The sequence below is a fragment of the Pogona vitticeps genome, chromosome 5 (assembly GCF_051106095.1).
Source record: "Pogona vitticeps strain Pit_001003342236 chromosome 5, PviZW2.1, whole genome shotgun sequence".
Classification (NCBI taxonomy): domain Eukaryota; kingdom Metazoa; phylum Chordata; class Lepidosauria; order Squamata; family Agamidae; genus Pogona; species Pogona vitticeps.
This window is the reverse complement of record NC_135787.1, coordinates 179,781,175-179,803,030: the sequence shown is the minus strand read 5'-3', so window position 1 is coordinate 179,803,030 and position 21,856 is coordinate 179,781,175. Positions and strand designations below refer to the sequence as shown.

General features: G+C 42.7%; 1 protein-coding gene across 13 annotated transcripts in view; it reads right to left on the bottom strand.

The window, feature by feature from the left end:
• Nucleotides 1-21,856, bottom strand: part of CACNA1C (calcium voltage-gated channel subunit alpha1 C) — a 658,158-nt gene that overhangs the window by 560,224 nt on the left and 76,078 nt on the right. Inside the window, exon 1 of one of the 13 annotated variants that reach the window (XM_078376330.1) lies at nucleotides 13,402-14,179. The exons of the other annotated variants lie outside the window; for them this stretch is intronic. Within the exon in view, the coding sequence (XP_078232456.1) occupies nucleotides 13,402-13,450 (49 nt within the window). The 5' untranslated portion in view covers nucleotides 13,451-14,179. Of the gene's footprint in view, nucleotides 1-13,401; nucleotides 14,180-21,856 lie in introns of those variants that run through there. 13 annotated transcript variants of the gene reach the window in all.

Below are 21,856 nucleotides of genomic sequence, written 5' to 3'. Positions count from 1 at the left end.
TAATATGGGAAATGTTTTTTAGTGATTACCACATATATTTTTTACTCCATATGGACTAATATATCTTGAATCACCAGGTGCATTTCAGCTAAATGTCTGCTTTATATTATAAAAATGTATAAGCCGCATAGTTGGAGGGAATTTAGTCCATGTTCTCTGCTTCAGTTGGTATTTTGCATGAATTCCTTCCTTCCTTCCTTCCTTCCTATCTATACTGACTGATTAGTGGACACTACTCTTGGGGGGGGGGTACATAATAGGACAGCAGAACCTCATCCTCCTCTCCCTTGATAGTCACTTTGCTTTGCTTTTTCATATATTTATTTAGTAATTTCCATTCAACATGATGTAGATGATGAGATCAACAACCTAACGTCTGACTGGGAAATTTAAGACATATGACTTTGTGGACTTTTGTCAGTACTACTTCAGGTGCAGAATCAGCTGCCACTATCACAGTGCCTTTGCTTCTTCTTCTTTTTGGAGAAATGGATGAAGGGAAGGAACGGATAATGCAAGTGGAGAATAAGGACATGGTGAAAAATGATAGTGCATGATGATTATTTTGCTACCAGAAAGCACCATCTGCTTATTGTTCATTTCAATGCAACCATTACAACAGTTTTATCTAATTATTTGACCTTTACCTTTTCTGGCAGTGTATTAATGGCATTAGTTTTACTGTTAAATTTCACAATTATTTCTATTCTATTCTATATTGTTTGTTATTATCATTTGTACAAATGCTGGGAAAGCTTAAAATGTGTTGGACCCATGGCCTCTTCAGTTCTGTGAACACTTGAGATGTCACCTTCCACTTTCAATCTGCCATCACCTTTTCCAACATAATGATGTTGCCTTGTACCATATCACTAGCATTCTTGCAGTATGGAACATGCCCAAGCCTCTTGCCTTGTCTTACTAATCACTCCTCATTTAGATACCCCTGAGCCTAAACAGGTAACATTGTCAAACTTAGCTACTTTATCAAACATGGAATCTTTAAAAACAGCAAGCTCAGATACTCTAAAAAAATTTTTTTAATGAGCACGCCAACCCAGATGTACTGGGCAAGACCTAGGATTCCATAAATTATATTTCTTCCCTTTCTTAGCTCCCTGAAAGAGGTGAGGGGGATGGCATGTCAAAATAGGGCCTTCTCAGCTGTTGCCCCCCAACTTTGGAATGTCCTCCCTATAGAGATCCGCCTGGCTCCAACACTTTTGGCTTTTCGGCGCCAAGCAAAGACCTTTCTGTTTAGCCAGCATTTTAATTAAATAGTATCCTTTAGCTGGCCGTATGAGCAGCAGGATTTATTAATGATAAATTCACTGTTTTAAAATAGGGTATTATTATATTATTGGGAATTTTAATGGGTTTTAATGTTTTTCTAAAGTTTTCATATTGTTGTACGCTGCTCAGAGACCATGAGTAATGGTGCGGCTAAATAAATAAATAAATAAATAAATAAATAAATAAATAAATAAATAAATAAATAAATAAATAAATAAATAAAATTTGTCCCTTTTTTTTGTCCAAACTAGAATAAAGCTGATCAGATGAAATGAAAATTATGTGGGTAATAGGATCTATGTGCTTTGACATATGACATTGGCTGCCTGGTAACCATTTCTATCTAAAGAGGTTTAGAAAAGCGGTTCATCCTACACTAACTGAACTGAAACCTGATACCTCAAACTGGAACTACTCTGCAGTCTTTATCTTGAGTCTTTCTTTCACAATTTTTGGACTTTTAATATTATAATATCTCAAAGGTCCAATAAGTTGGTTTTGAATTTATGTTGGTTTTGCACAAGAACTTTATGGCCTGTTTCTTTTTTATGAGGCCATCTATGCTACTTAAAATTTTCTAAAATACCTATCAAAAAGGAACAATTTTTTTTCTAAGACCTTCTAAACCTACTGGCCTAGCTCCTGCTGCTTAGTACATTAAATCACAAATGAGTAGACCCATTGAATCAATGGGGATTTCATGAGTCTGTAATTTCTATTGATTCAAATGGGCCTACTCAAACTGTCACTTATTTTACAATCAGAAGCTGCGCAATAGGCCTATTTGTATTAATGGAACTTATTCACTAAATCTCTGTTGATTCAGTGGGCTTACTCTAATACAATTTACTGCGCTAAGCAAGAGGATTTTGGCCATTGTTTCAGGTTTTATCAATATCTTCTACTGTTAAAAAGTTACAGGCACCATTTAAATTCTTAGTTAGTTATAGTATCAATAAAAGATGGATGTTGTCCATATTTTTTTCAGGGAAAACTCATGGGTTATCTATAAAAAAATTCAAAGAATCTTGGGTGCCTTATTGGGACAAAGGCAGTCTATAAATAAAACAAACAGAAATCAAAGAACTGTCTTGAACACGTCACTATGTCTCAGCTGTCTGTACAAAGTAATATGGAGACAACAAGAGAGTGGTTTGCCTTAAAAGGGTATTATAAAACTTAATTAAATAAAACATATGTGGAAACTGTGAGAGACATACTAGTTATCACATTCAAAATTGCCTTTTAAATATCTACAACAGATACATTTTCAATTTAAATCCACCATACCTATTTTAATCACCATACTAGTCCTAGTCATAATCCAACAAAATATCAGAATTAGATTTCCATGGATGTGTCACACAGAATATATGGTAGTGTTGCTGTTTTCCTTTTAAAAATAAGATAGGCTAGGTAAATATATGTTTTAGTGCCGGAGAAGAAAAAGGCATGACCTAGAACTGCATTTAGTTGGCTAGTTCTTTTTGTTTGTTGGTGGAATAGTTTCCATTGATTCACAGAGGATAGCTTTTTAAATACTTCATAGGTTTTATTTTTATTATTATTTAATACATGTAATTCAACATACGCTGGAGAAATATAGTGGATCATGCTTCAAAGACAGCATTCTCTGTAAACTGGGAGAAAAGGATAGCTGCTGTTGTAAATTAATTTAAGTGTTGTTAACACTGTGTCGGATTTTGGCTTTAACTCTTCATGCTGTCCCTCCATGACACTTCTTGTTTATTCAGTGCAGTGGAGTAGAGGTTAGACCATATAAAGTTATAAACTACGGAGCACTCAAAGTCGATTTTATATCCCTGTTTCAAGTGCTAACTTGGTTTATATACTCCAAATGCATGCCAGAATGAAATATAAAGGAAAACCATTTCTCCAGATATATAGTCTTATATCTGACGAGAATATTTCATCTAAAGCAGTCTTCACCCATAGAATCTTCCCCCACCCCCATTTCCTCACAGTTTGAAGTAAACATTTCAGGATCCAGTTCCTGGGAGAAAGGCAGGATCAAATCAAATCAAATAAATAAATCATCCCAGACCTTATCACTTCAGTGAGAAGGAGGCCTAAAATCAATCATAATTGCCAAATATTTACTTCAAAGTCCAGCTATGTGCCTCAGAACTGTAAGCACAATATTCTTGAAACTGGGCTGATGCAGTGTTTTATAAAATGGCAAAAAATGGAATACTGCAGAGTCAGAAAACAACGCAGTACACTGTGATGGCATGGTGATCTTTTCTAGAAGCTTCACCTTTGTTACATCCCTAGCCTTCTCAAATGTCAAATATTTATAAAGTCATGTACCAGAGCCTAATTTATCCAAAGTGGCGATCTAAACAGTCAGATCAATGTGAAAGCTATTTACACAGGACTGTACCTCTGTGCCATTAGTTGCACAGGACAAACAGAACGGACACATATTCAGAATAAGGTTGATTTAGATTAAACCTTGATCTAGTTATGAAGGTAAGTACCCTTAGCTGAACGTATTTATTTTACTAGTCTGTTATGCTAAGTATACTAATTTGGGTGAGGGGGATCCTGAGCACAAACAGACTAAAACAGAAAGCAAAGCAAAGAAGAACGGGCTTCGGAAAGAAACAGACTGAAAGTGGAATTAAAGGTGGCGAAAAATCTGAGAGGTGTAGAAATCAAAGGAGTCAAAACTAGAAGGCAGGAATGAGGAAAAGCAAAAAGATTGAAAATTGATGTGGGAGGTACTGTTGCAATTGAGAAACAAAAGAGTGCTGGGTGAGACAGTAAGAAAGATGCAGAGAAGGTTAGAGGTACAGTGGGAGTGAAGGACTAGGGAGGGGGCTGTAGTCAGAAATAACAAGCCTTCCACATTCAGCCTTCCATTTTCAATAAAATAACTTATTCCACTTTGTATACATCTTCTATTCAACTTCCCTCTCCTTGAACCCCTGACACATTCTCCCCACCTCCTCCATGTATTCCTCTTGTCTATGGAACAGAAATCTGTTAAGATTCTGGATCACATTTATGAGTTTCCACATGCACCCATATATGGGTCTGGAATGTGAACGCAACAGTCACAGACGTGTAAGTAGGTCCCACAATGGAGCTCGCTTAACCATTCATGCCCTCAAACCTTATATCAAAAAGATTTCTGTGATATGGAATGCAGCCTCGTGTGAAGTCATAGGTACTTTAAAATATAAATCATTATTACCTCCTCTTTATCTGCAATACAAGAACTGTGGTGCTTGTAACAAGATAATACAAGACAGGTTACAATTTCAGAGTTAGTGTTGTGGTCAATAATGTACGAATGAGAGAGAACACAGCCTGTATATGATATAACCAAACTGCCTTGCAGAGATAAACTCTAGTAGTTTACTCTGTGCATCTTAAAAGCTTATTTGTTTGACAAAACCAGACATCAAATTTGCAGGAGAAAATACCACATGTGCATCAATAAAGCATCGTTCGTCAAAAAAGACTAGTTTGCAAAATCCTTTTATATCCATCTGAGAACTGCAGGCATCTTTTCCTCTCTTTTCTTCTCTTGAACAAATAATCTGAAATTCGATCAGTGACATGAGGGCAGCCTGTTCCTTCTAATGCCCAGAGGAAGGAATGTTGGCTTAATAACTTTATTAGACCACAGGCAATTTATAATTATGGTGTTGTGTTCAGTCTTTGGAATGGTTTTATTTTACAAAATATTCAAGGGTCCACCCAAAGTGGACATTACACATTAGGAATTAAAGATCCTATAATTCTGTATCTGAGCATGTTTTATACTGCTACACACTTGCCAGAGAGTACTCCCCATTGGACACAATGGCTTTTACTTCTAAGTAAACATCATTGGTTTGTCCTGTCAAAGTCCTGGTCAACAATCAGTCTGGCATATCATCCTTTCAGGAAAAGATGACTTGTAAGAGGAATCTTTTTCCTTTAAAAAGATAAGACATCCCTCTTTTCTGTCTGCACTTGTCTAGCCACAGGTCATCAAGGAGCCAGATGTGGCTCAGGGGGTTTGGTTACTGATTTCTACAGAAATAATTTAAATGTCAATCATTGGGAGACTGTGTCATAAATGCAATGGACAGAGGGTTGGACTTGGTCAAAAATATTTGTTGAAAGTGAGGATTTTGTGTTATCTTGTGTTCTTGACCATATTTTTCGGTGCCAAATCTTGCACTTTTTTTTTGCTTAACCTTTTAGTTTGTACAGACTGAAATGTTATCCACCTTAATTGCAATTCAAGAACAGGGGACTAATACCTCCCTTTTGTGCTACTTTCTGCCAGGAGAACTGATTTCTGAATGCTAAGCTAGTGTCTCATGAAGAAACTTGAACTAGAAATCTTCTGTCAGAATTGCTAGGCCTCCAAACACGCAATCTTCTTTATGTAAAAATGTGTATTTTTTTAGTTTTAAAGAGTGGTTCTAAAGAAAAAAAAAGTTGTTAGGTGCTGTCAAGTCAGAACCAACGTATAGCAACACAAATAGGGCTTTCAAGGTAGGTGAAATATTTAAGAAGTGGTTTTACCAGTCCTATTTCCCAGTGAATTTCCATGGCCAAGTGGGGATTCAACCTCTATTCCTCAGAGACCTAGTCCGTCACTGTATCCATTACACCATGCTGGGAACCCAGTGAAATCATCGATATACAATAAAATAACAATGAATAAAATAGCAAGAGTTAAACAATCTCAACAGAGATTAAAAGGCCTAGATTAGGGGGGGAAATCCACATAGACATCCAACCTACCTCCTATAACCTGAATCGGTAATGAAACCTCTTGTGATACTGCTGAGCCTTATCAGATTTATTCCACTATAGCCCACACTTCCACAGATGCCTCCTTGAAAGTTCATGAAATCTAAATCAACAATAAATCTGTGGGTCTTAAAGACTGTTACAAAATGTTTTGTTGTTTTTGCTAGGGAGGCTATCCTTCTATAGAATCTGAAGCAATTTATCTTTCCAGGGAATGTATTATGTGTGCACCCCCACAAACTCTCAGAAGCAAAATATTCAGCACCAAATTCAATAAAGAAACATGACTGGATTCCTGTCTTAAAAATCTAGTGTACACTCTTGCTTCTGAACTGTTACAAGATTTTTCAGGATAGTGGGAGAGGCGCTTTGATCACCTTTTATGGGAAATCTGTACACATGCAGGATTTATAGTATCAAAGAGTCCTTCACTAGACATTAAATGATTTGAATGGACTGGCAAGTAGAGGGAAACCTCTACTAGAAACATTTAGAAGAATCCCTTAGACAATTGCACAACTTAATAAAGATTCTATCTCTAAGCTAGCAGTCTTTTTAAAAAAAATTCCTTTTATGGTTAGCTGACAGCAGAACATCCCTCAATACTCACTTGAATTGTTCATGGCCATCAGCTTATGCCTGCAGAAATGTTACTCAGTACACATTTACAATTTCAGAAGAATCAAAAGGAACACTGAAACACCACAACCACTTACTAGTGCCAGCATAGTGTTGAAGCTCTTTTACATAGGAAACTTTTCATTTGGGCATAGGTTTACCGGTTCCTTACACTCTTATTCCTCAACTGATTTATTTCCCTTTCCCGTTATGTTCAGTAAAAACAAAAAGATGATGAAAAGACAACACAAATGTCTCTTGTGGCCTGTTACAGGACACAAGACCCACAGAAAGTACTCCAGTGTATATATCAGCAGCATATGGAACTACAACGTCCAAGGAAACACCTCCTTTTGAGTGTCCTCCAGGAACCAAATATCTCTGCAATGAATACACTGTCCTTTTTTGTCCTTTCTTTTTTGTCAATTGTCTTTCCAATTCCTACCAATATTCCTTCCCTTGCCTTGTTTATCCATTGTTGCTCCCAAATGTTACTATTATAATTTGGGCCTGAATAGTAAACAACAGTTAGGTACAGCAAAATATGTCCATCAAAACAACATGTTATTATTGAAGCAATCCCTCTACTTAGTTAACATACATGTTTTAAAGCAGTGGTCCCCAACCTTGGGCCTCCAGATGTTCTTGGATTTCAACTCCCAGAAATCCTGGCCAGCAGAGGTGGTGGTGAGGGATTGTGGGAGCTGTAGTCCAAGAACATCTGCGGGCCCAAGATTGGGGATCACTGTTTTAAAGGTCTACATATGGATGATTTTTAGATTAATTGAAAATAAAAGCATGTTTCCGAAGGACTTGCTACTGCTACTTTTAACACCTCTCCAGAACTCAAGATTTAGGTTGCTTCTGAGGTATGCAGGAAATACAAGAAGCACTGCCCCTTATAAGTAGTTACACCTGAAAGTGCAATCCTAGATATCTTTACTCAGATGTAAGTTGCACTGAGTTTACTAGGATCTGATTACAATAAGTATGGATAGGAATTTATTTATTTATTTATTTATTTAATTTATATCCCGCCTATCTAGTCCAATGGACTACTCTAGGCGGCCAACAACAAAGATAAAATACAATAAAATAAAACAACAGATTACAGAAGAATTAGAATAAAGAAACAATAAAGGGGAAAAGAAAATCAAAAATAATCTGGTGAGAAGGCCTGCCGAAACATCCAGGTCTTTAATAGATTCTTAAAGGTGCCCAGCGAGGGAGCTCCGCGGAATGCCATCATAATGATGTAACTGTACTTTAAATGCATTTCCACAAGATTAAATGCGTACACACCATTTAGCTTGAGAATATGGCAGTGGCTTCAAACCAGTCAAGGTTTAGGTGTAAAGACAAAAGGCATTTCTAGCATTTCTCCTATGGGGAGAAAATTAAATTATCAACAAAAAATTTAGTATAATGGATTTTTCAATATAATGGGCCATTCCAAGTGCTGTACATCTCTATTGGTGCATTCGACTGCAACCTTGTCATTATGTCACTTAGACACTGACTCAACGTGTTATGTGAGGTCATGACAATGATGTAACTCTAGATATACACCACTCTTAGTTTTTACATTCTAATGCACCACATTTTAAGACTGAATTGTAAAAATCAGCTTCTCAAATTACAACCATAACATGTAGTCATGCATTAATTGGCTGATTTCTTTTTCAGGTCAGCTTGTATTGTGGCATTGAATAAAACAAGCCAGCCACAAAGTATGAATGTTGAGATCTGCGTGGTATATTTACCTATAAAGTTAGATACAATTAAGAGAGAAAGAGAGACCCTTCTTGAGCTATTGACGTATTCTGTCAAGCTTGATTCCACATAAAGCTCAAAAAGAAGAGTAAACTGTCTCTCACACTGACCTGTAGGATCTTGCTTAAACTCCCTTATGTAACATAGTTAAGAAGGTTATTTAGGGAATAAAGAAAAAATATTTGCAAAGGAACAATTTAAAGAGGAAGGAAGGATGGAAGGAGTCACAAAAATACCTAGTTTTGAAAGCACGAAGAGCCAGTAGGAATCTGCTGAAATGATGCAACACGAACAAAGCCGAAAAGTGAATAGAAAATAGTTTAGATGTATTAGTATTAATCAGTCTGCCACTAAGAAGATCCTGACTATGAGAAATTACTGGCCTAGTTGCAGGAGCCCTTTTCATGTTGGTCATTATTAATCAAGAATGGGTCTAGGATCTTGCTATCTTCAGTTATGTATCCAAAAAATTACATTTTCCAGCTAGAAAGAAGAGGCTAGAATATTAAACCTTGAGTGTCTCCTCCAGTTAAGGCAGATCTGCACTACAGACATATATACATATGCACACCACTTCAGCTATCCTGCCACACCACTACAGTTAAGAAATCCTGGGAATTGATGAGGAGGTTGTTGAGAATTGTTTTAGAGATCCCTGGTACCTCCCAGAGAACTAAACAGCCCAGTTCACTGGGAGAGAAAGAGAGGACTATTAACTCATTGATGTCTGTGGAATATAGTATGAGTTCACCTGACGATCGCAATTAAATAAATCTGCTAGTCTTCAAAGAGCCACAATATTTTTGCCTTTCTCCCTCCTCTGAATTTTCCTTTTCTTTTCCCTCTTTAATTTGATAACTACTTGACTGTATCTCTGCGGCACCATCTTCTGGCAAAGGCAGAACCCACATAGTACATACCTTACCATGTCCCTTTCCACAGATTTTTTAAGCAAGCATGCAAATAATTTTCTCCTTTCTTACTTGGAACAGCTCATGTTCCCAGAGAAGGACAATCCAATCCAATATCAATCCAATACAGCCAAAGTTGTGCAATGAGAACTAAATCACACTTAAAATTATGCTTCTCAGCTCAAATGGGATGATGGAATGATGATGATGATGATGATGATGATGATGATGATGATGATGATGATGATGATGATGATGATGATGATATGTCATCAGATTGATTCTGATTTATGGGGACCCTTTCCAGGGTTCTCTGAACATACAACACTCCAAAGTTGTTTACCATTCCCTTCTTCCAGGAGAGCCCTGGAACTACGCAGCTTGTCCAAGGCTACATAGGGTGGTTCTTCTCTCTGGAAATGAGGAATCAAATCCCCAAATCAAATCAAACTGCCTCTTCCCACCCCCTGCCCTCAAATGATCTTTTGTCAAGTGTTTACAATAAGACATATTATACGTCCTCTCTAAATTCTGTATATGTGTGCTGTGAACAGTTTTAAACACTTTCTTCTGTATTGTCATGAACACATACACAGATGAAGAATGTAATCAATTGTAAAAATGATATTTGGAGAAATCAGTGTTTATTATGTGGGATAAGGAACACTAAAAATAACCAAGCCATTATAAAAATACTATCTGTTCAACAAGATGTTTTTCTGTTCTGTTTTAACAGAACAAGGCATGGCAATTATACTCAATCCAGCTAAATCTGATGGATAAAGACCACCTATATTGGTAAACGGACCAAAAAACAACAACAACCCCAAACAATTATCACTTTGCTGCCTAGAAATGAAGCTTCCCCAAATTTCAGTGTAGAGAGTCAAGTAAATGGTCTATCTGAGCATATATAACACTAAGAACAAAAATAAGGAACAGGTGAAGCTTGCTGTCCCTCTAATTCAAAGTTATCGCCCAAGTTTTCATGGGCAGTCCAAGTATTAATGTTTTCTGTTGATGTCACTTGAAAAATGTAACCGAAGATACAGTTGTCTCAATGCAAAAAAGGACAGCTGGATTCTCCACCTATCCCAATCTTTCCAATCTTTTAGTTTCAACACTTTTGCTGTAATTGCAGCAATATATTTCAGAATGAGTTTCTTTTAGGGTCTGCCACAACCACAAATCAATAATTTGGTTTTGGCTAGAAAACCTAAGGGACCATCCTAACAAAACACAGGCATTGAAGCATCCTGAGAAAGGGGGTGGAAAAGTTGTAACAGAAAAAGGAATTGCTTTAAATGGAGTAAATTGTAACAACTGAGAATAGAAGTGGGTTTTTAAAAGACTCCGCAAGGTGCCATGGATTTTAGGTGGTTCCGTATTTCTAATCTTTTTCAGTTTTCGCTTTCAGTTCATATACATGAGGAAACTATTTAAATACATGCAAATAATTATAGCTTCCCTTACACACATACAAGCAAACAAGTACACTGCTATAGATGTGTTGCCCTTTTGCCTAAGAGCAAAAAGAAATTAAACTGCAGAGATAATAGATTGCAAACCTACTCCATATATATTATATAATCACTGCAGCTGGTAAGTCGAGAGCTAGATTCAGGTTGCCATAGTATTTGGCATATCGCTATGGAGGCTGAGCGTTGGTCCACTTATCAGTAAGGCTGGCAGCAGGCAAGGAAAGAGACACACACTCACACTCCTGATAGACAGGTGCACATGGATAAAAGTTCCAAAAAATATCTTGCACCCATATACCAGGTGCAAGATGAATCCAGCTTTCCATTTTCTCCTGGGTCGCTTGATGATTGTTTATTTCTTTCCATTTCTTTAGCTTACTGAAAATTTTTGTTTGTCTGATCAACATCATCATCTGTCATTATCATCACCCATTCCTATTTTGGCCAAACGCAAATGTTTTGTTTTGTTTTTCAAAGCAATAGATATCTGCTGCTATGTCCAAGAAAGGGGCAAGAGATCAAGTAAACATATTTTCCATTCCCGTTTAATACATGTAGCAGCTTGATACAGGAGCTCCAACCATTGGTCCATACAGCTGATTGCCATCAACTCACCAGCAAGCTCTCCAGTGTCTCAGACAGAGGTAACCCCCAGCCCAGTTATCAGAGATCCTTATATTCTTTGCTTTGAAAAACAAATCAAAACTGGAGATCCCTGCAATAGAACTGCCATGATCAAGGCTATATTACCTCATTTAGATCCTGGGTTCAAATCCCCACTCAATCATGAAAACTCACTTGGGAGGGAGGTGGCATTGGTAAAACCATTCCCTAAATATCTCATACATTTGTTAGGAGCACCAGAAATTGGACATGACTAGACAGCACATGACAGAGAGAGAAAGAGAGACATTGCTTTCCTCCCTCCCTATGACAAAATCTCAGTACTCTGACATTAAGGCTGTGGGAGCAGGAGGAAAAGAGGGAGAGAGTTTACTTATAGAGATCAGCCCGTTACCCTGTGACCTCACACTTCAAAGTCTAAGCCAGGGAACTTGGATTCCAAGAAAATGGGCTCAGAAATGCACCCAGATGCACCACAAAACGCCTGGGGATTTCTTTCTCTTGAGTGGAAGCCAACACTGTCATATACAGTAATCAAGAAGGGTGCGGCTGGGCCCATAGATAGAGGGTTGAAATCATAGTCTCCTTAACGGAGTGGTGGAGTTAAAAACAGAGTGTGGAAGGAACGAGCATGACCTATGTAGTCCCAACAGTGCTGAGAAAAGCATCTCCAGAAAGAGGAGGTTTGGGGAGAGCACTAATCCAACCAGGGGCCTAGGAAGCCCCTGTTTTAAATTTAAACTGACAAAGTAAAATTCTAGCTGTTGTGGAGCCTTCATTCAGGCATATCCCAAGCTTGTTCCTGTATTTGTCTATCTTCAGGAACATGTGTTTTTCTCTTGCAAGATGACCAAGAAAGGAAGGTCTGGCATGGGTGGCACAGAGGAGGGTGCAGAGAGACTCTAAAGGTGCAGCTATATATAAAAAATATGTCCTCTCAGAAGCAAGCTCCACTGAGTTCAAGGCATACTAAAATGATTATAGGTGCAGGATTGAAGCAAGAGTACCTCTTTCTCACTCCCCCCCACACACCCCAAGGTATTTGGTAACCTTCTCATTAAACTAAAGAGTTTGTTGTTTTTTTAAATGGGTTGGAGATGTTGATAATTAAAATGAACCTCGTTTGCAGTCTGTAGGGGAACTAATATGCAAGGCAGCCGGAGCATTTCATTTCCTCCTCTGATCGCGCAAGGATTTACTGCCAGGTACTTAAGAGCTCAGAGATCCTACCACCTTCCTGTAGGAGTTGAACTTGATGGAACTTACTTCTGAGTAAACAATCATTGGATCGCAATGCAAATTGTGTAACATTTGGGGGAGGGGGGAGAGAGAACGAGACAGAATGTCCCAAAACGTGCCCACCATGGCACACAATATATATAAATCCTAAAATGTTTTGACTGTGAACCTGCCCCCCCCCCCGGGGAAAGCGATCAGAGAGGGGAATAGAAGAACCATCTCAAATTCCTGGATGCCCGTCCTTTAGCTGTTGAGACTAAACTGAGCCAGAAAGCAACTTTGCCTTCTTAGCCTGCCAACCATAAGGCTATGTAGGCGCAAGAGCCTGTGGATTTGATGATGGTCTAGTTAGTTGGTGTGCTTTGATTTCTGCAATAAATAAATAAATAAATAAAAACCTTCTTAATAAGATCACTGCATCGAATCTCCCCTTCATGTCATCATCATCATCCTTATCATCAGTCCGATCAGGGGGTCCTTGTCCCTCCCACCCATTTGCCTTCACGCTGCTTTCCCTAGCAGCTGAAGAAGAAGAAGAAGAAGAAGAAGAAGAAGAAGAAGAAGAAGAAGAAGAAGAAGAAGAAGAAGAAGAAGAAGAAGAAGAAGAAGGGGGAGAGAAAAAGAGAAGAGCAGGGAAGAAGACTCCCTCCATCCTGACCTCCCCCCCCCCGCCCCAATCTTACCTTGGTGGTTTTCTTCTGGAATGTACATCCTCTTGTTTTCATTGACCATTTAAGTAGAAGAACGAGGGGGTCCAGGAGAAGGGAAGAAAAAAAAGAACAGAACAGAAAAACCAAGCAGGAGTTCAGGTTTTATTTCCTCCAAATCCAAAAAACGCACACAGAACCGCAGGTAGGGCGAGCAGTCCAAGGAAGGCGCCGAAGCTGTCGCGGCGATTTAAGTTTCCCCCCCTGCTCGGTTATTACCTGATTCCCATGATTGCATCAAAGCCCAAAAACTGATACTTTCCGCGACTATCTCCGTTAGTACAATTGGAAAGCATCCTCAGAGAACATCCGGGCCCCTGCCAGAGAATTGAGCGCAGCACCTCTGGCTGCCGCTGCTCCTCCCGCCGTCCAGCAGAGGAGGAAGGGGGCTCCTTTCCACCTTTAGGGGCTGTTGTTTGTTTCTTTTATTTTAAGAGGAGGGAGAAGAGAAAAGAGCTCCGAGTCGGAAGGGAAGAGGGGCAAGAACAGAGGAAGGCGGGGGGGGCTGACACCTCAGGAGGGTCCAACTGTCTCTCTTGACTTGCTTAGATCCACCAGCTGGAGAGAGAGAAGGAGGGCAAAAGGGGGGCGAGATGCAAGCGAGGCGAGGCGCTTCCTCCAAAGCGGCGGCGGCGGCGGCGGCTGCTCCTCTTCAGAACCAATTCCGTGCGCTTCTGTTGGCAGGGAGCTGTTTCTGCAGCGAGCGAGAGGGAGAGGGCGAGAGCGCTAAACCCAGCCCCTCCCCTCCCTCCCCATCATCCTCCCTCCCGCCCTCCTCCTCCCGTTATAGACAGACAGACACCCTGAACAGTTCCAGATGTTCCAGCTGGGGCCGGGCAGCAACCAGCGGCAGCGGCGGCGGCGGCGGCAAGCCTCTCCCCGCACTTTTTGGAACCGGCGGGCTTGAGGCGAAAGTTTAACCCGCTTCTGCCTCCGCTTAGCGCTCTTCTCTTCTCCCCCCCCCCCGCGTGGGCTCCGCGCTCCCCGTCTCCGCTTTCCTCCCTGCGCCTGGTGGTGGGTTTTGCTGCTGCTGAAACCTTTTTTTTCCCCTACAGACATGACGTCAAGGAGGCAAGCTGGATCTCGCTTGCAGGAGAAAGTGGGGAGGGGGCGTTATGGAGGAAAAGATCGGGGTGTGTGTGTGTGTGTGTGTGTGTGCGGGGGGAGAGTTAGGGAGTCCAAACAGCTGTTGGAAGGTTTCCCCTAAGCAGAGCCAGGACCAGGAGCCCCCCCCCCGACACACACACACACACATCTGCCCCCCCTCCATCGGATTCGTCAATATTGGACTCGTTCGCTCTCTCCGTGTAGCGAGCGAAGGAGGGGAGGGGGCGAGGGAGATCTTGCACGTTTCCATTCGTGAAAATGCATCTCTGATCTCCAGGTTGAAGAAGAGCGCAAATTAAGGGGGGGGGGAGGTGTTGGAGGTTGTCACTAGAGCTGCTTCGTTACGCCAATCGCGTAAAGAAGAGCAGCAAGAAAGGGTTCCTGGTGGTGGTGGTGGTGGTGGTGGTGGTGGGTGTGTGTGTGTGTGTGTGTGTGTGTGTGTGTGTGTGTGTGTGTCACGGGATCCGTTGCTAGCGAGCTGGACACGTACGCAGCCGCGCACGCACACCTCGAGCACAAGGAGGCACAGATGTTGAAAGGGCTGGTTGGAGCCGCGATTCTCCAAAGCCGCGGCAGGGAAGGCAGCAAACTCCCTGCGCTGGCCGGGGAAATGGAGGAGGGCTCCCCATCCAGCCGTGCCTTCCTCCATCCCTCCACCTCGGCTCTCGGGAAGGTGTCTCCGCCTCTCCGGAGCAGCCGCGCAGAGGATCGCTCTCCTTGCCCAAGCAAGAGGAAGCTGGGCAAGCCGGCCGTGTGCGCGGCGCGCCGTGGTGGGGTTTTTTTTTGGGGGGGGGGAGCCTCTGGCAAGGCTGCCATGTTAAACAAGCGGCGCAGTCGAGGTGGCGCGGCGGTGGGCATCGCTTGCCTGCTTTTCATCAGGAATCCCTCCCGCCCCCAACTCCGCCTCCCCCCGCCCGCCCGCCCGTTTAGGCGCATCTCTTTGAGCGGCGCACTTGGGGAGGGGGCAAGAATCCAGGATGGGGACGAGTCCATTCCGCCCCGATCCTGTACATGGGGTGTACATGGCTATTCGGATCTAGTCTCAACGCTGCTTGATACGCCTTGTTTAACAAACACGCCCCGGGTCTGTAGTCCTAGGCGCGCTTACTGGAGAGTAAGCCCAACTCAATGTCGCCGAACTTGTTTCTGAGTAATACAGGAACTCCAGCGGTTTGTTTTTGTTTCTAATCCGACAGCCGTGGGCAGATTAATGGCCTCCTCGCGAAATGCCAGGCAATTGGCGCCATGACTCCTCTAAGCAGGAGCAGGGAATTCCACACACCCCCCGCAAACAAAATGCCCACCACCATCACCTCCCCATTCGCCGGCCTTTGCGAATTGGATCAGCTGCCGCCTCGTCTTCGGCGAGGCGCTGAAAAGCGGGGCAACGCGCAAAAGAGAGAGCGGGGAGGTTGACGTGGTCCCTGTGGATCGGGATGCGCGCGTCCAGGGAGGATGGCGATGGCAATGGATGGGTGGCAGCGAGAAGAGAGTAGACAGGAGGATTTCATGGCGACGATGCCAGGAAGTCATGAACTTTCCCACCTTGCGCTGGGCGAAGTTTGCTCCCGCTGATGCCTTTTGCCGCGAATAATGCGGAGCAGCCATCAGGGCGACCGGAGGGGGGGGGAGTGGTTAAAAAGCCGCAGCACCCCCGACTACAGGTTGAGAGGCAAGGAAATTCACTGCTCGGCTAAAAGGTAGCCAGTGGGGTCGGCCGGCCCCATTCTCTGCACATTTTTCTCATTTAAAAAAAAAATCTGGTTATTCTGGACACCTTGCCGGTCGCATTATCCTAAAGAGCTTTTGCATGTTCTAATTTAGCTCAAAGGAGCTCCTTGGAAACAGACTGGTTAGTTTTGATAGTTTAGGAGAAGGAGGAAAGGCGCAGGCAGAGGTGCAAATGGACCTTGAATATTCATAACTGCTCTGGTTCAAAGATCTTAAGCCTTTGAACAACCTGATGGCCTGATATCCTGGACTTCAACCCATCACAGAACTGCGGAGCTGAAATCAATATATCAGAATTCATAGTGCAAGTGACAGTCTTCCAAAACTGTAGCGAGCTTAAAATCTACAATTTGAGAAAGCATAAACTGACTTATACCTGGTTGATTCTCAAGAACTGGAGTGGGCTTCTATATTCCACCCTTAGGAGCTTTACATTGTCTGGAGGCCTGGTGGAAGTCCATTCATTCATTCATTCATTCATTCATTCATTCATTCATTCATTCATTCATTCATTCATTCATTCATTCATTCATTGTGCCACCTATCTCTCCACAAGAGGCTCAAGGTGGCTCACAGTCAATTAAAAACCGCATTAATCACCATTAAAAACACCATACTGTAGAAACAACACTAAAAACACTAAACAGATGACAATATTTAAAACTACCATTAAAAAAAATAAATATATTAAAACATTTTTAAAATCTCTGAATTCAATAGCTACAGCATTTCTTAAAAATAAACAAACAAACGAACAGCATTATTACTTAAAAGCCTGTCCTGAAAAGAAGGGCCTTTGCCCGCGATGAAGGAAGAAGAATAGGGCCAACCTGGCTTTCTTGGGGCAGTGCCTTCCAAAGCCTAGGAGCAGCCACTGAGAAGGTTCTCATGTCCTCACCAAACGTATGTGTGTGGTGGGACTGAGAGAAGGGCCTCCACTGATCTTAAAAGCCAAGACGGTTCATATGGGAAATCAAAAGTTGTTTCACATCATTGCTGCCTCCTGCCCAGTAAGATGGTGTCATCTGCATATCTTAGATCATTTATGTTTCTTCCACCAATTTTCACCCTGCCTTCACCTGAATTTAGTCCAGCTTTCTATATGATGTGCTCTGCGTATAGCTCAGTAGTTTAGGTAGAGGCTGGGAATTCAGTTCCCCGCTGTGCCTCCTGGAGAAGAACCAGCCTGCGTAGTTATGGGCAAGCTGTACAGTCCAAGAGGGCACCCCTAACAAGGGAATGGTAAATGACTTATGTGCGATCTCTACTGAGAAAACCATAGAAAGGATTGGCACAAGTTGGAATTGACTTGACTGTACACAGTTATTATAATATGTATAGATGAACAGATAGAGCGATAAAATGCATTCATGTTTGGCCCTTTGCCTATAGGAAACAATACTTTCTCTCCATAGTCTTTCTTTTCTTTTATTACAAGAGAATAAAAGGCACACACACAAAAAGAAATAAAACAAAGTATATAGAAATATACCAAGATAATAAACAATATAAAACACACACACACCCCAAATGCATATAACTTACATCAACTCAACAAATACAACTAAGTTAGTTGAACCAATGGTAGCTTCTTGTCCACAATACAGGTTATGTATTAGGAGAATCAGCTCCTCAGACACACCCATTTCTTTTAGAAGAATCCATACCTTCCCATGATCCACATGGTCAAAAGCTTTGCTGTTATCTGCAAAGCACAGACTGATGTTTTTCTGAAATTCTTTAGTGCACTCCATCATCCAGGATGGTGGTAATATAGTCCATCAGATAGCCTGGACCCAAGCCATATAGGCCATAACCAGCCCTTTGAATTACACCCCAAAACAGACGGGGAGCCATGAAGCTATTGTAAGAGGGAAGTTATACACTCCCTATAACCACTGCTAGTTAGCACTTTTGCTGCAGCATTTTGAACCGGCTGAAATTTAGCCACAGCATCTTGGCTGTGAACTGCCCTCTCCCTGAAGACCCAGCTAGCACCAATATTACCCTTATAGTGGCACAAGATTAAAACCTGACTCTTCTGATCATGGCTGTGTTTGCAACTTGTTTGCTGATTTTGCTTGAATTATTAAAGCATTTTAGAGTAGAATGAGCGTACCTTCCCCTGAGATCTGAAGATGCAAATTGGGTTAGAAACCAGATAAAGTTATCAGATAAAGAGTCTGACTAGGATTTGGGAAATATGATTTAAATCTCTGCTTGGCCATGGAAATTAACTGGGAAATGGCAATGGTATACCACCCATTGAGCAACACACCCCTTTTGCATTTTTATTACAAGTAAAAAACAACCTGACAGATCAAAACATGTACAGAAACATTTGCATTAATTTATAATTATATTGATACATCCTTAGATGAATCCTGTCTGATTTCTGTGAAAAGAAATCAGAAATTTGTGAATGCTACTGTAGCTTGCCTTGTTTAATAAAGTACCTGATCAAGCAAAGTGGTAATAATCCAGGATACTTAAATGATGTGGATTTTGCCAATATTCCTGCAGTCTTTTCAATGAGACTTAAGGCAAATCTCTGCCTTCTAATCAACAATATTATATAAATGTCCACAAACAAACAATAAATCCCAGCTTAGACAAGACCTTATTCTGGATGAGGATGCAGACCTGGCGTGTATAACTGAGAGCTGGATGGGCAGGGAAGGAGGGGTCTCTTTGACCCTTTCCTGCCCTCCGGGTTATGCAGTGCAGCACCAGGGCAGACTGGAGGGGTGGGGGGGAGTTGCCATTGTTTATAGAAAATCATTAGAGGTTACAAGGCGCTCCTCGGTTGTGAAACCAGGCCTTGAGACTCTTCATGTGCGGATTGGGGCCAAGGATGGTACTGGGATTTTGCTGGGTTACCGCGCTCCCCGCGATCCAGCCACCTCCCTGCCGGAGCTGGCGGACTTTGTCTCCGCGGCCCTGTTGGAGTCCCCGAGACTTCTCGTCCTGGGTGACGTCAACATCCATGCGGAGGCGGAGGTATCTGGTCCAGCTCTTGAGTTCTTGGAAACCATGGCTTTGTTGAACTTGTCCCAACATGTCAATGGTCCCACACACATGGGTGACCATATGCTTCATCTGGTTTTTTCCACCGAGTGTAGCGAGCATGGTCTGATGGGGACTGACCTTGTGTCAGTCCCCTTGTCATGGTCAGACCATCAGCTGATAAAATGTAACCTCGCAATGGTACTCCTCCCCGGGGAGGAGCAGGGACCTATTTTGATGGTCCGCCCTCGAAGGTTACTGGATCCAATGAGATTCCAGGATACCATGAGAGGGATTCCAGCAGCACTGTCTGGCGCTCCTGTCGAAGCCCTGGTTGATGGTTGGTTCTCCGCCGCTACTAGGGCTGTTGACACGATCGCACCAAAACGCCCTCTCAGGAGCAGAGCTCGGCCAGGACCCTGGTATAGTCAGGATCTACGAGTGATGAAGCGAATAAGGAGATGGCTAGAGTGCATTTGGAGAAGGAAACCAACGGATTACAATAAGATCGCAACTAACCGTTACCTTGCTAAGGTAAAGGCTGCTAGAAGATCTCACGTCGCTGACCGGATAAGTGAAGCTTCCAACCAGCAGCCGGAAATTTTCCGTATCGTTCGCGATCTATCTGGAATTGGTCAGGGTGAAGGGCCTCCCACTAGCATCTCACCTGACCAATTTGCAGCGTTTTTTACATCCAAAGTGGAGGCCATCCACCGTGACCTTTCACCTTTTTAAAACACAATGAGTCGAGCAGAGATGTCCAGCGCTCCGTCCTGCCCGGTAATTCTCGACTCCTTTCAGCCTGTAACACCAGATTTGGTAGGCAAGGCGCTTGATCGCTGCCAGGCCACCACCTCTTCTCTCGACCCTTGCCCGGCCTGGCTAATCAAAGCAGCCAGGCCGGTAACAACTGAATGGGCCACTGCAATAATTAATGGGTCTCTCCAGGAGGGCAAGGTCCCCCTCGCTCTCAAGGAGACACTCATTAGGCCCATTAGGAAGAAACCAAATTTGGTGGCGGACGAAATAAGCAATTATAGGCCTGTCGCCAATGTTTCCTTCCTCAGCAAAGTGGTTGAGAGGGTGGTGGCAGATCAGCTTCAGGCGCTCTTGGACGAAACCAACGCTCTGGGCCCATTTCAGTCGGGCTTCAGGCCACGCTATGGTACAGAGACGGCACTGGTCGCACTGTTGGATGACCTGTTGAGGGAAGCCGATGGGGGCAATATGTCCTTGTTGGTCCTCCTCGACATCTCAGCCGCCTTTGATACCGTCGACACAGTATCTTCCTGGGGAGGCTCTCCGAGTTCGGAGTCGGTGGCCTGGCACTTGCCTGGCTCCGCTCCTTCCTGGAGGACCGTCCCCAGAGAGTACAGCTTGGGGAGAATGTCTCGGCCCCGTGGAATCTCAATTGTGGGGTTCCACAGAGGCCGATTATCTCCCCAATGTTGTTTAACATCTGTATGAGGCCGCTGGGTGGGGTCATCAGGGGGTGTGGGACATCGTGTCATCAGTATGCTGATGACACACAGCTCTACATCTCCTTTACACCAACTTCAGTGGATGCCGTCCGGTCCCTCCAGTGCTGCCTGGAGACTGTACTGGAATGGATGCAGTCAAATGGATTGAGGCTGAACCCGGACAAGACGGAGGTCTTGAGGGTGGGTGGCCCTTCTGTCAGCGGCATAGGTGATTCGCTCTCCTTTGGAGGGACAACCCTTTCCACAAAGAGTGAGGTCCGCAGCTTGGGGATACTTCTGGACCCGGCGCTTACCATGGAAACCCAGGTGGCGTCCATGGCCCACTCCGCCTATTTTCATCTATGGCAGATTGCCCAGCTGCAGCCGTATCTTGACGGGGGGGGCTCACTACTCTAGTCCACGTGCTCATAATCTCGAGATTAGGCCATTGTAATGCACTCTACGTGGGGCTGCCTTTGAGGCTCATGCAGAAACTTCAGATGGTCCAGAATGCAGCAGCCAGGCTTCTTAGTGGGGTGAGAAAATATCAGCACATCTCCCCCATGCTGGCTGCACTGCACTGGTTACCTATTCATTTCCACATCGACTTCAAAGTGTTAATGATTACATATAAAGCCCTAAACGGTTTGGGACCTCAATATTTGGCAGATCGCCTCCTCCCGCCCAGATCTACCGAATCACCCGACTTAGCCAGCAGGGACAGCTGAGGGGACTGACACCGAGGGAGGCCCAGAAGGAGAAAACTAGAAACTGGGCCTTCTCGACGGTCGTCCCTCGGCTGTGGAACACACTCCCTGCTGAAATTTGGCTGGCACCCTCGCTGGGTGTTTTCAAAAGCCAGTTAAAAACTTGGTTATTTAAACAGGCCTTCCCCCCAGTCAATTAAGTGATTTTCTCTTTCTTTCTTTTTTTTCCTTTTGAGTATTGCTATCTTGGAAATCTGTTTAGAATTAATTGTATAATTGTATTTTATGCTATTTTAAAGTGTTTTAATTCATGTAAGCCGCCCTGAGTAGACGTTATCTAGAGGGGCGGGGTAAAAATTGAATAAATAAATAAATAAATAAATAAATAAATAAATAAATAAATAAATAAATAAATAAATA